The 12,736-nt window shown below is 55.5% G+C and overlaps 1 protein-coding gene across 1 annotated transcript in view; it reads right to left on the bottom strand.

Annotated features, from left to right (window-relative positions):
- The window catches only part of TBCD (tubulin folding cofactor D), a 183,014-nt gene that overhangs the window by 56,359 nt on the left and 113,919 nt on the right, over positions 1-12,736 (bottom strand). Inside the window, exon 15 of the mRNA XM_025361420.1 lies at positions 1,320-1,377. Coding sequence (XP_025217205.1) covers positions 1,320-1,377 — 58 coding nt within the window. The remainder of the gene's footprint in view (positions 1-1,319; positions 1,378-12,736) is intronic.

The following is a 12,736-nucleotide window of genomic DNA, read 5'->3' as shown; positions in this document are numbered from 1 at the left end:
TACAATTACTGCCTCTGGGTAAATATCAGGGCAAAAATGTGACGACTTCCCGAAAAAATTATGAGGTTTTCTACTGACACTGAAGACAAAATAGGAGCAGCTTCAGGGACAGAGAAGAGCCTCTGAGCTCTCCTGCTGAATTCTCTCCAGTTTTAAAGGACCTGAGGCAGAGAAAGACTTCTCACTACTTCAGGACACAGATGGCAGGCAGAGGCCACCACAAGCTACACAACATGACTAGAAAGACTTAAAGGCATCATCCGAGCTCCTGCACGTGAGAGAGAAAACCAACTCTGCACCTGCACAGTCCCACACACTGCAGGGCTGACAGGAAATCCTCACCAGTCCCAGCACCCCTTCCACCTGGCCCACTGGCCCCCGAGTCTGACAGTAACGGAAGCGTGAACAGCTCCCTCAACAGGTTCCCACTAAGCCAACGATGCTGAGCCTGGACACAGAGTTCCAGCAGCTCGAGCCCATGAGGATGGGCTCACCCCATCACCAAAAGCCAACCTCACCCCTCCCTCTTTCTCAAAGTGCTGCCTCTCCGTTCTTACCCTCTTAAAACGTGTTCAGCATCTTATCTGTACCTGAAATCAAGACTCTCATCTTGAGACTGGTCCACCGTCTCAGCTGCCCGCTCTCTGTGGTCCCAAGAGACTCAGGCCTCACTCCAGCCCAGCTCCGAGCCAAATGAAGTAGTCTGGTCAGCGTGGCAGCACTTGCTACCTCTCCTCACACTGAGAATTCACCCCAAACGTCACAGAGCTCCCTCTGGAGGAAACCAGCCATCTGTGATCAAGACGCACCCAGTCCTACAGGCCCCACATCCAGCAAGGCCCGGGCAAGTGTGGCCGGGTGAAGCAGAGCTGACCACTGCTCGCAACAGTCCCTCCTGAGGCTCAAAGTCACCTGGTGAGTGACCATCCTGCCACCACATGCTGGCCACCCTCGCAGAACCCACTCTCTTTCGCGTCTTCAGCGCGCAGCTGCCTGCACTGAGACCTGTCATCGGGCACCGTCCCGCTCGCCTACATCGCCCAGCAACCCCCAGCAGTGATGGCTGCAGCTCTGGGGATGCCTGGGGTGTGGGGACTTAACCCTGATCGCCCTTCACACGCTGAAGACCACGGCCCTCCCCGACACCCAGAGACAGTAAGAACCAGTGGGCTGCCTGCAGCTGGCACTCTCGGCAGCTCCCTCGTGCCTCCTGCTGTTGACGGGTGAGCTGGCCAGGTGGCAGCGCACAGAGGAGCATCGGGGAGACCAGGTCCACCCCCTACCTTCATGAAAGGAAATATCAAAATGAGAAAACTTACAGAGGCTGCTCTTCTGCAGTTTATATCTCGGTCAAACACCGCGGCGATCACCAGTGCGCTGTGAAAAAGAGAAAGGATTAATTAAAAACAAATCTGTAAAATAGTACAGACCACACAGTGTCGATGAGAAAGCCTTTCTCTCACGACTCAAGCCCACTTGAGGTTCAGACACGCCCCACAAGCAACACGCAGCTGGAGGCACCAGGCACTGCAGACAGACACGTGTGACCCCTAAGACCCCAGACGCCATGCGGGAGCTGGGGGTGGTTGACCCTGGTTCCAAGGAGAGCCACGAGACAGCGCACACCAAGGGTGCAGGATCAAAGAGCCGTGAGGACAGGGCCTGGGGGCAGAACGCACCTGGCCTGCTGTGCTGATGCGGAGTGGGAGGAGGGGAGGTCCAGTGAGCGAAAAGACAGAAATGGGGTGCCCTGGAGGACGAGAACTGGCAGCGTTTAGCCGGGGGGGGGCGGCGGTGGCAAACCAAGGTGGCCGACAGAAATGTCCCAGGGCAGGGGCTGTCCCGGTCCTGCAGACCACGCCGCGCACACAGCCAAACTCTGCCGAAACGCATGAGCACCCACCGTGCCCAGAGAGAGGCCCTTCCAGAGAGCGTCAGGAAAACCACACACAGATGCCAAGGCACTGACCCCACGCCAGCCACACTCAGACAAGGCTTCTCCCGGCCCCCGTCAGACTCCTTGGGCCTCATTACGTCTTCTCGTGAGATCGCCCAGCTTAGTTACTGTGAATAACCCAGAACGCTCTCAGCGGACGCCGCACAGAACACAGGGCGTTTGGGGCCGGGCAGACGGACGCTCTTTCTGAAGAAGGCGTGAGCAATTGTGCCTCCCACCAGCCTAAAGGGAAAAGGCGGAAAACACAATTCCAGACACGTGGAGACAAGCGGCCTCCACAGCCGCCAGCGCCTCCCAGGTTCCTGGTTCCAGGCCTCCTAGGGGCCGAGTGCTCTGCCTCATTCTAGGGAAGCTGACAGACCTGAGCCATGGGGCGGGGCCCGCGTCCACATGAAGGATGCCGGGGACACGCACAGGGGACAGTGGTGATGCCAGCTGTGCGCCCTCTCACCAGCTCTGCTGTTAAACAAGCTCAATGTGAAAGATACATCCAGCTGAGGAAAAGCGTGTGGGTTCCACGCAGAGAGAGTAAGCCCCGCTCCAGCCTGGCAACGCAGACCCTGTCAGCACCGCACCCTGACTCCCAGGGCGTGTGTGAGGCGCCGGCCCCACCAGCCGCAACGTACGCGACATCCCGCCTGTTCTGCATCTCACACTGTGTGTCGCCCCAGACCCAGACTCACTGGCCTTGCTCTCCGGGTTCACAGCATACCTCTCAGGCAAGGGGCTCATGTATCCTCATGTTCTCTGCGCTCCTCCCTCCTCGGCCCCATGAGTCCCGAGGGTGTGGGCTTGGGGATGCTGAGCCAGGAGACCTACAAACTACAGCCACAGAGCTGAAACTCAGGGGCGTTTATCAGAGAGAGCACTTGTCCCCCAACCTCCAGCACGGGGCACAGGTGCCTGCTCCAGGCCCTGGAGATGGCCCAGAAGACGCCACAGAGCCTCGCACTCCTGACTCAGGTTCTGGGGCCACGGTCTCCTGCAGCGTGTCTAGCATCAGGGGTGGGGGGGCGGAGCTTGACAGCAGGGTGCTGGGCAGAGCCTGAAGGAGGCAGGAGAAATGGGTGGGAGTGTGTCTGAGTGAGCAGCCCACAGAGGTGAGCCCACAGCAAACAAGGAGGAGGACAGCTGGCCCCAGGGCCGGTTGAGAAAGTCCTCCCTGCGGCCAGACGCTGCACTTCCTTGGAGACGCTGGGGCTTGTGACTCGGGCCTCGTGACCAAGCGCTCTGCTGCTGGGGCTTCAGGGACGCCCAACCAACCAGGAGCCCCGGGGGAGGCCAAAGGTTGGGTGGGGCAGCAGCTGGATGGCCAAGAGGGCCTCGATTCTGGGGAAATGCCTGCAAGTCTCACAGGCTCTGCCTGGGAGGGAGCGGGAGGGAAGGGGAGAGAGAGAAGAGTGTGTGGTCACCGAGAACCACAATAAAAACAGAAATTCGTGGATGGAAAGGGTGGGAAGTTAAACTAAAAATATAGCACAAACGTAGAAGCATCTTTGGAAATAAGAATGGCAAACGAAATTAAGCAAAACAGAAACAACACAATACAAACCACCAGGTGCATTTTCCATCCCAGTCAAGCTCAGACGCGCTGAGGCCCAGAGGAGGCCCCACAACACCATCAGCACAGCCCAAAACAGCCACCAACCACAGGCAAAGCCAGGAGGGCCACGCAGGTACGGGGTACCCTGCAGCTCAAGCAGAGGGGCCCCTCCAGCCCCCGCAGCAGGCAGCAGGCCCGTTTCGGCTGGGAGCGAGAAGCTTCCATCCAGAGTGGGTGCGGGGCTGTCCGGAGTGGCCTAGCAGCTCTCCCCGCCGGCTGCTCCAGCATCAGCATAGCCCAGACCCACGTTCCGGGACCTCCCCGGGATGCTGCAGAAGCTCCACGCCCCTCGCCAGCAGCGAGCAGCCGAATGAGCTACGTTTACTTGGTTTAATCCCTAACAACCACGGATCACCAGTGGATACAGCATTTATTTCACATTTCAGAGAAACGCTTGTTTACTGAAGGGACAATCTGTGGTCTCGGGGTGGAAAGGCTTCCTCCTACCACAGGGTCACTTCTCAGCTCTGGTATGCAGACCACCATCGGGCAGAGACAGACCCCAGCATCCAGGCCACAGCAGCAAGCCCAGGTGGCTGCAGTGTCCAGCCAGCCTTGCAAACAGAAGCCAGGAACCAGAGCCAGGAAAAAAAAAAAAAAAAGAAGGATGGAGCCCAAGGGGAATAGGGTGGGAAGCTTCTGAGGGCTGGGGGAGGCCCTTCCCAAAAGCACTGGCCTCCCTGCCCCGAGGCCCTGTCCTGTGTGGCCACAGCCACAAACAGAGCCCAGAGCTATGGGAGTACACGGCTTCCTTCCGAGTTCCGCCTTGAGCCGTCCAAAGTCTACCCCTCGGCCACTTGCTCACTCACAACGCAAGGATGGCCACACCACCGCCCTCTGTACCCTGGGGAGACGGCAACAACAAAGTCCCTCCCGAACGGTCACTGCTCAGACAGACCCTGCGTCTTCCCCACCCAGCCCCTCCTGCTCCTGCAGACAGACAGACGGCGTCACTGTGTGGGGACCTGCGGTTCCTGCAGATGCCTCCGGGCCCAGCACCTCCCAAGACCACAGAAGCCCACCCGCTACCTGCCCTGAGGGCCTGGACGCCTACTCCTGTTCTCCACCTGCCTCCTCCGGCCAGATCCTTGGGGCATCCAGCAGCACACCCAGGTCTTTTCAGTTCCTCCACGTAAACAACAACAAAGTCCTAAGCCCAACCACCCTGGTCACAGCACATATGTCCACACCCTTGTCTTCAGCAGAATAATACCCCCTCCCAAAGATGGGGTGTCCCCCTTCAAACACGTTCCTTTACGTGGCAAAGGGGAATGAAGGTTGGCAATCAGCTGACCCTGAGATGGGGAGAGGGCCCTGGATTATTCCTGCAGCCCAGCGGGTGCCAAACACGGTGGTACACACCAGCGGCCCTGGCCACACCTGTGCTCTATCTGCCTGTGGGAGGCAGAGGAAGGAGGATCCCTCGAGCCCAGGAGTTTGAGTCCAGCCTGGCCAACACAGCAAGACCCCATCTAGACAGACGGATAAGTAGACAGGTAAGGAGATAAATACATACAGGAAGGGGGAAGGAAGGACGGACACAGGAGGCAGAAGAAAGGGTCACAGGCATAGAGTATGCGAAGGATGCAGCCAGACGTGGATGCGGCTGGCTGTGAAGGTGGATGAAGGGCCCATGAGCAAAGGAACGTGGGCAACTCAGGCAGGGAAGCAGAGTCTTCCCTTGAGCCCCCTTGAGCCTCCAGAAGGGACTGGAGACACCCAAGGAGACGGGCAGGCCTGTGACCGGCACGTCCGTCCAGCAACATACCACTCTGCAACAAAAGGAGAGATCACGGGGATGAGTCCCAAGGGTGCTCTGCAAGTCAAAGAAGCCAGAATCAAAAGCCTATTGTGTTTTTAAGACACTCCAGAAATGGTAAACTATGAGGACCAAAAACAGATCAATGGTGGCCCAGGGTTGGGGAGCAGACTGGGGAGTTTTGGGGGGGAAACGGACTGTCCCGTTTGGTACTAGAGTTGTAGAACACAATCACATGCAGATTGAAGAAGCAACAATCACAGACCTGGGGAGCCCAGCACAGAGGGAACGGCAGACACGTCCGCATCCCGGACCGGCACAAGAGGGGAGAGGGGAACGGCAGACGTGTCTGCATCCCGGACCGGCACAGAGGGGACCGGCAGACACGTCTGCATCCCGGACCGGCACAAGAGGGGAACGGCAGACGCGTCCGCATCCCGGACCGGCACAGAGGGGACCGGCAGACACGTCTGCATCCCGGACCGGCACAGAGGGGACCAGCAGACACGTCTGCATCCCGGACCAGCAGCGCCAGAAGGGCTGACCCGAGCGATGGCTCCAGCAATGCTAGGCCCGGGGTGGGGAGGATGCACAGAGCGTCCCAGCCTGGGTGGTGGGTCTGTTGCTCACACAGGTGTGGGCTGGCAGCTCCGAAATCACGTCAGATGCATGACAGCAGAGCGTGCTGCACAGGAGGCCCAGACGCGGCACGCGAAGGGAGGCCAGGAAGAAGCTGGGCTAGAGCCGGTGTCTGTGCAAACGCGGACTGTGAAGAGGGGCACACGCTCGGCTACAGAGGAGGGAGGGAACCTAGAGGCAGCTGAGGCCAAGCCCAGCGTCCTGGATTCCGAATACCGTTCTCCACCGAGAGGATGAGATTCCTGGGCAGTGGTGGATGCCAGGGCTGGGGCAGGGGCAGAAAGATAAGCCACGTGCATCCTGTGGTGCCAGAAGGAAAGAAAAAACGCTCAGGAAAAAAAAAAAAAAAAAAAAAAGAACAGGATCTTGCTGAAATGACACAGAAGCCAACCTGAAGTGGCCAAAGCTGGAGCAATTTCAGTAACATTAATAACAATAGTGTTAGATTATAACTCAAACAACATTAATAACAATAGTGTTAGAGGATAACCCCCAGAACAGGATGAGGACCCATGAGTCCACACTGGCAGGAGCGAATGATGAAACACAGCTGGGAAGGAACCAGGCTTCCTTAAGAACGAGCTGCAATCACTGAACGTCGGAGTGGGAAAACAGGAACTAACCACCAGACCACAACAAGGTCCTTGGCCAGAGCTCGGCTGGCGTGAAAACCGAAGGAGAAACGGCAGGATGCTGCACAGCCTTCGAGTACCCCCAAGAACACTGCAAGTTACAGAGGAAAACACGGTCCCCTCAAGCGGAGGCACCTGGCAGGCCCCATCTTGACCAGGGATCAAGGTCCAGACCAAGCAGGAGCCGTCGTGGGGCGCTGCAGGCCCAGCACAGCATACGGAGGAGGGCAGGTCACCTCACATGGCTCTTTCCAGTAACGCACGAGAAAACATGACGGACAGAGGGGCATCCTACAGAACACCTGGCCAGTCCTCTCTGGAGGTCTCAGGGTCACATCCACAAGGGCGGAAGGCAGGCGGGCAGTGCCGGGCTTGGAGCGGGTGATGGGACCTGGTGCACGTGGCTTCTGTCTGGGGCGAGGTCTCCTCAAGTCTGAGAATACACTAAAAACCACTGAACTGTGGACCCTAAAGGGGTGAATTTTATGGCAGGTGAATTAATCTCAATAAAACCTATTTCTTTTTCTTTTTTTTTTTTTTTTTGAGACAGAGTCTCGCTCTGTCGCCCAGGCTGGAGTGCAGTGGCCAGATCTCAGCTCACTGCAAGCTCTGCCTCCCGGGTTCCCGCCATTCTCCTGCCTCAGCCTCCCGAGTAGCTGGGACTACAGGCACCTGCCACCGCGCCCGACTAGTTTTTTGTAGTTTTTAGTAGAGACGGGGTTTCACCGTGTTCGCCAGGATGGATTAAAACCTATTTCTTAAGTGCCCCAACATCAAGAAAGATAAAGACTGAGAAGCCGTCACAGAGCGGAGGAGGCTAAGGGCACAGGACCACCAGGTGCCACGGGGGGTCCCGGGCAGACCAGCCTGTCAGTGGCCTTTATCCCACACAGCACCTCCCGGCTTCCGAACGCGCGACGTTCACGTTGGAGAACGCCGTGGAGGGTCTAGAAAATCTCTACAGGTTTTGGAATTCTTCTTGAAGTCTAAAATGAGTTCAGAATTAAAAGTTATTTTGGAAAGCAACTTATTATCTAAAGAGCTTAAAAGATCCAGTATTAGTATCTGGGAAGCCTTCTGTTAACACTGCTTTCACCACCTGAAACTGAAACTTTTGAGTTTAATTTCAGAAAAACTCCACAGAAAAGCACTCCCTTTTCCTCTCTACACTCTTTACAACAAACTATAGCCTAAATAAGAGGAAAACGCGGGTTTAAAATTAAAGGGAACTGACATTACATCGGCACGAACGTTTTCAGATCAGTCCTATTTCAACACATCACAATGGCTTTTGTTAACGAAATCTCAGAATCATTAAACTCATCAAGACATACGAACGTGATCTTTTGATAACTAAAAGTTCTATAACTGCAGCCGGGCGCGGTGGCTCACGCCTGTAATCCCAGCACTTTGGGAGGCCAAGGTGGGTGGATCACAAGGTCAGGAGTTCCAGAACAGCCTCGCCAACACAGTGAAAGCCCATCTCTACTAAAAACACAGAACAATCAGTCAGGGGTGGTGGTGTGCTCCTGTAATCCCAGCTACTCGGCAGGCAGAAGAACTGCTTGAACCCGAGAGGCAGAGGTTGCAGTGAGCCGAGATTGCACCACTGCACTCCAGCCTGGGCGACAGAGGAAGACTCTGTCTCAAGAAAAAAAAAAAAAAAAGGTTATATAACTGCTATTTTTAACAACAAATGGCAATTTATTCTAAATCTTTTCAGAATGCATAGAAATTTGTGTCACATTTACACGTGAACAAGAGGTTCATTTTTTATTTTTATTTTTTATTTTTTTTTTATTTTTTTGAGACGGAGTCTCGCTCTGTCGCCCAGGCTGGAGTGCAGTGGCCGGATCTCAGCTCACTGCAAGCTCCGCCTCCCGGGTTTAGCCATTCTCCTGCCTCAGCCTCCCGAGTAGCTGGGACTACAGGCGCCCGCCACTTCGCCCGGCTAGAGGTTCATTTTTTAAAACCCATAAAGCCACGTGTTCTAGGGAAAAACACTGATCAAGAACTTCTGGTTTCCTTTCACATGTACCAGAAGAGGAACACGGGCTCACGTCTTTATTGTCTCTGGCTCCAGCCAACCATAGTGAAAGGCCACGTTTTACACTGAATTCTTGAAATTTGCTATTTGTTTAAATTACTATATTTAAAGTATGGAACATTCATTAATGAGGAAAGAATGGAAAAAAGAGAAGAAACTTAAAATCATCTACCATCCTAACCAGGTCTAAGCCTCTAAGGTCACTGTTGTTCAGTCCGGCTCAACAGCTCCTCTAAGGCAGCCAGACCAGCTGACACCAGGAGACACCAGGAGCTCCCGGCTTCCTCTCCCGGCAGTGCTCAGCAGTTCGGACACAGACCACACACTGCGCAAAGCCACAGCCACACTGCCGGGCAGCTCACCTGAAGCAAGAGCGGTGCGGAGACCAGCTTCTGGGGAGCCACGTGGGCTTCCGCAGGCAAAGCTGGCTCGGGAGGAACGACCACAGCCTGGCCCACTTCCACGGAGCCGGCTCCTGCCATGAGAAGTCAGTGTCACGATAGCTGCTGCTGCGTGTGTGTTTTACCGAACCTCACAGAATGTCGTAGGACAAATACAGCAACGCCTGAAAAACGCTGCTTTTAACTAACCACAGACTCCCAAGCTACTTCAAGCAATCAACTCGATATGGACCTACAACAAGTTGACCACTGTCCTGATTTGGACACTTACTAAAACGGCTCTAATTTTCTCAATCTCAGAACAAAACTGGCTCATCGAGAAATACATACAAACAGGTTTAATGATGCTGGTTAAATAGAGATATAAAAGCTCCCTCCTAAACGACGGCTCCAACAGGGCACCCAACGTCCCGCGTGGGCCTCTCAGTTTCCCTTCGCAGGAACACCCGATGACGTCACCACGTTCATCTCCTGCCCGGGAACCTAGAGACACCGCAAGGCCGCGGGACGGGCCGGCCTGTCTGCGCTGAAACGTGCCCCAGGTGTCCCTGCCCATTTGCTTTCGCTGGAGAAGTTTATGCGAAACTTCACTAGGATTTCCCAACCCAGAGAAATGGTCTGTGTCAAACAGAAAGGGATTCTCTTTCCTGTCCTTGTCAAGGGGACGTGCACGCCTCGACCTGCCCCAAGCTCCAGGCACCTCATTTTCGGCAGGTACGGCAAAGTACAGACCTCACCCCAGCTCAAGTTTTCTTATTTATATAGTATTTTATAGCAATAAAAAGCCAAATACACCGTTTTTACCTTAAGTAACAATAATTCTGTCATTTGAAAGTCAAACATTTAAAAAATATCAGACTAGTAATTTGTTAGCCATCCCTGTTTTTTGAACGCTGCAAATCATATCTTCCTTCACGTAAAACTGAGCCTGCCTAGGGCTGAATTCTCCTAACCCCGAAGAACCAAAGCTCACACTAATCCACACGGTGGTAAAACACGAGAAAGTTTTTACGTGCTTTCAAGTCACACCTGAGCTGACGTGGAGGCAGGCTTTGCCAGGTTTCACGGGGTTAGTTAGGACTCTGGTCGGTAACGGCCACTTAACTTTTCTTGAAAAACAAGAGTTGTCTTCCCCTGGAAGCTGTGCCACTGAGAAACACCAATGAGAACAAGACGTAGCTTTGAGCAATGCCTGCCATTTCCTGATTTTCCAGGACAATCCTGCCCCCGAGGAAGAGATCTCGGATCTGCAGGCCTCGGCGGATCCTCCCTGGGCCGCGCAGCTCAGCAGGTTTGCTGCAGGTGGAGGCCGAGAGTCAGAGGCTGCCCGCAGGCAGGGGAGGGCCCTGTGGCTGCCTGGGCGGAGCTGATGTCAACATGAGCTGCTTACAAAAGAGTTTCAGGTGAGGAAATCACTGGACGCACAATGGCAACAGCAGCGTAGGGCTCGGCTTTCTTTTCCTTCTTGCAAATGAGATTGTGATTACTGGTTAGGAGGGATTTTGTAGATAACACACAACCACTCTGTCCCACTTTAACTTCACACTGTCCCTGCCCCTGAATCACACTCAGCTGTTCAGGGAAATCCATTCGCTACTCCAACAATTATCCCACCTCTGAAGCTACCTGTGTGCAACACTAAGGAAATCAGGTTTTCAAAACCAACGCTACCTCCAAAATATGGGAAAAGTTACCTGAGAAGCCCCTTTTGATATTTATAAAACAGGGACGGTATACATCCACACCATGAGGTACAAGAACAGTTCATCCAAGGTGTTTTTAGCAAAAAGCTAGGAAACAATTAGAAAAAGTGAGTGAGCCACCAAACCCCCGAACTGACTCTCAGAACAGCCAGGCACCCGAGGAGTGAGGAGCAGCTGCTGCCCCCATTTCCCTGCGGAAATTACACTCTGGTGCTCTGATCCCAAGCATGCACTGCCACAGGACCCACCGAAGAGCTGTGAAAGTTAGAGAAATCGCCGGGCGCGGTGGCTCAAGCCTGTAATCCCAGCACTTTGGGAGGCTGAGACGGGCGGATCACAAGGTCAGGAGATCGAGAACATCCTGGCTAACACGGTGAAACCCCGTCTCTACTAAAAAATACAAAAAACTAGCCGGGCGAGGTGGCGGGCGCCTGTGGTCCCAGCTACTCCGGAGGCTGAGGCAGGAGAATGGCGTGAACCCAGGAGGCGGAGCTTGCAGTGAGCTGAGATCTGGCCACTGCACTCCAGCCTGGGCGACAGAGCCAGACTCAGTCTCAAAAAAAAAAAAAAAAAGAAAGTTAGAGAAATCAAGATTGTATCACGTTCCCAAATGGACGGGCATAAAAGCTGGTAATTAAAATGTGGTCACTTATGACAAACCAAGGGAGGCAGATCTGGAAGGGCACACCCCAACCGATACCCGGGTGCGCAGGGCTCCTGGGCAGGGAGGCTCACACCAGCAGCATCCCACACGCTCACCTGGCACAGCCTGACTCACAGCCTGCCCGGCCGGATGCCTGGAGCCTGCATGGGTCAGGGAGGGATGGGGCCCAGGTTCTCCAAGAACCTGTTGGACAAGCCTGACACCCAGGCCGGCGGGCACGGCTCCAAGGGCACCCTTGGGTCTGCGGCCGGGACGGCGCAGGTAAAGGGGCGAGAGGGGCACAATGCCAGCTCCAGGCTAAGGCGTCAGAAGCCTGTGAGCTGCGAGCCCTGAGGCCCCAGCAGCTGCTGGCTCGGTGTGCGCAGTGCGCACAAGGGAACCCGGGGGCCATGGTGGAGGCCCATCCAGGACGTCCAAAAACCAAAGCCCCACGAGATCAAAGCCAAGTGGGACCCAGGCCAACGCCACATGCCGGGAAGGACCTGCCTGTGTAGTCCAGGCTACTCCAGAAACTCACGTCCTTCTTCAAGCCTGCAGCCCACAGCGCGTCCTACAGTCCTTCAGGCCTAACCCAGAAACTCAGGAGTCCCAGGGCCCCCCTTTTGCACGCCCCGCCCAACGTGCCCCAGACAGAAGTCACACTCACCCCGACCACACCTAACACCGTGGGCCCCACACAGCCCCGGGGGCACCCCCACAGCACAATGGGGCGCTGGGCAGACCACGGCCATGCCAGTGCCGGTCCACACGCAGCAGCTGCTCCAGAAGAGGAGCCCCGGTCAGGACCCTCACGGGGCCTACAGGAGCCTGTGCAGGGGCGGCTCAAGGGGCTCCGAAGTGAGGAAGATGACCCTGGAGCAAGAGGGTCCCCTGTGGAAACTGTGCAAGAGAACAGGAACCCAGCCCGGAAGGTTCATGCCTGAGAGAGAGCGAACAGATCGCCGAGCGGCCCCAACCTCCGCGAAGACCCCAGCCTCCGTGGAGACCCCAGCCTCCGTGAAGGCCCCAGCCTCCGTGGAGACCCCAGCCTCCGTGAATCAGGCCTAAGAATAAGCGAAGCAGGTCACCGAGCGGCGCCAACCTCCACAAAGCACAGGGCCCGCCTGCACCAGGACTACCGACCGGCTGGCCCCCAGCCTTCCACACCCACACCAAGGCCAGGCTCCACGCACGTCGGCAGGTTTTTACAGATACTTTACTCTGGAACGATGAGGTCTAACGTTGCCAAAGGCAGAAGTTATTAATCTGCCTGTCCAGGACCTTCAGTAAGAACTTTCTTGCTCATGACTTTTCTCTCCGGTCCCAGCGGAGCTGCCAACCCTGTCCAGTAG

This window comes from Theropithecus gelada, chromosome 16 (genome assembly GCF_003255815.1).
Source record: "Theropithecus gelada isolate Dixy chromosome 16, Tgel_1.0, whole genome shotgun sequence".
Taxonomy (NCBI): domain Eukaryota; kingdom Metazoa; phylum Chordata; class Mammalia; order Primates; family Cercopithecidae; genus Theropithecus; species Theropithecus gelada.
The sequence above is the reverse complement of the archived record's forward strand: the minus strand, read 5'-3'. Positions and strand labels throughout refer to the sequence as shown.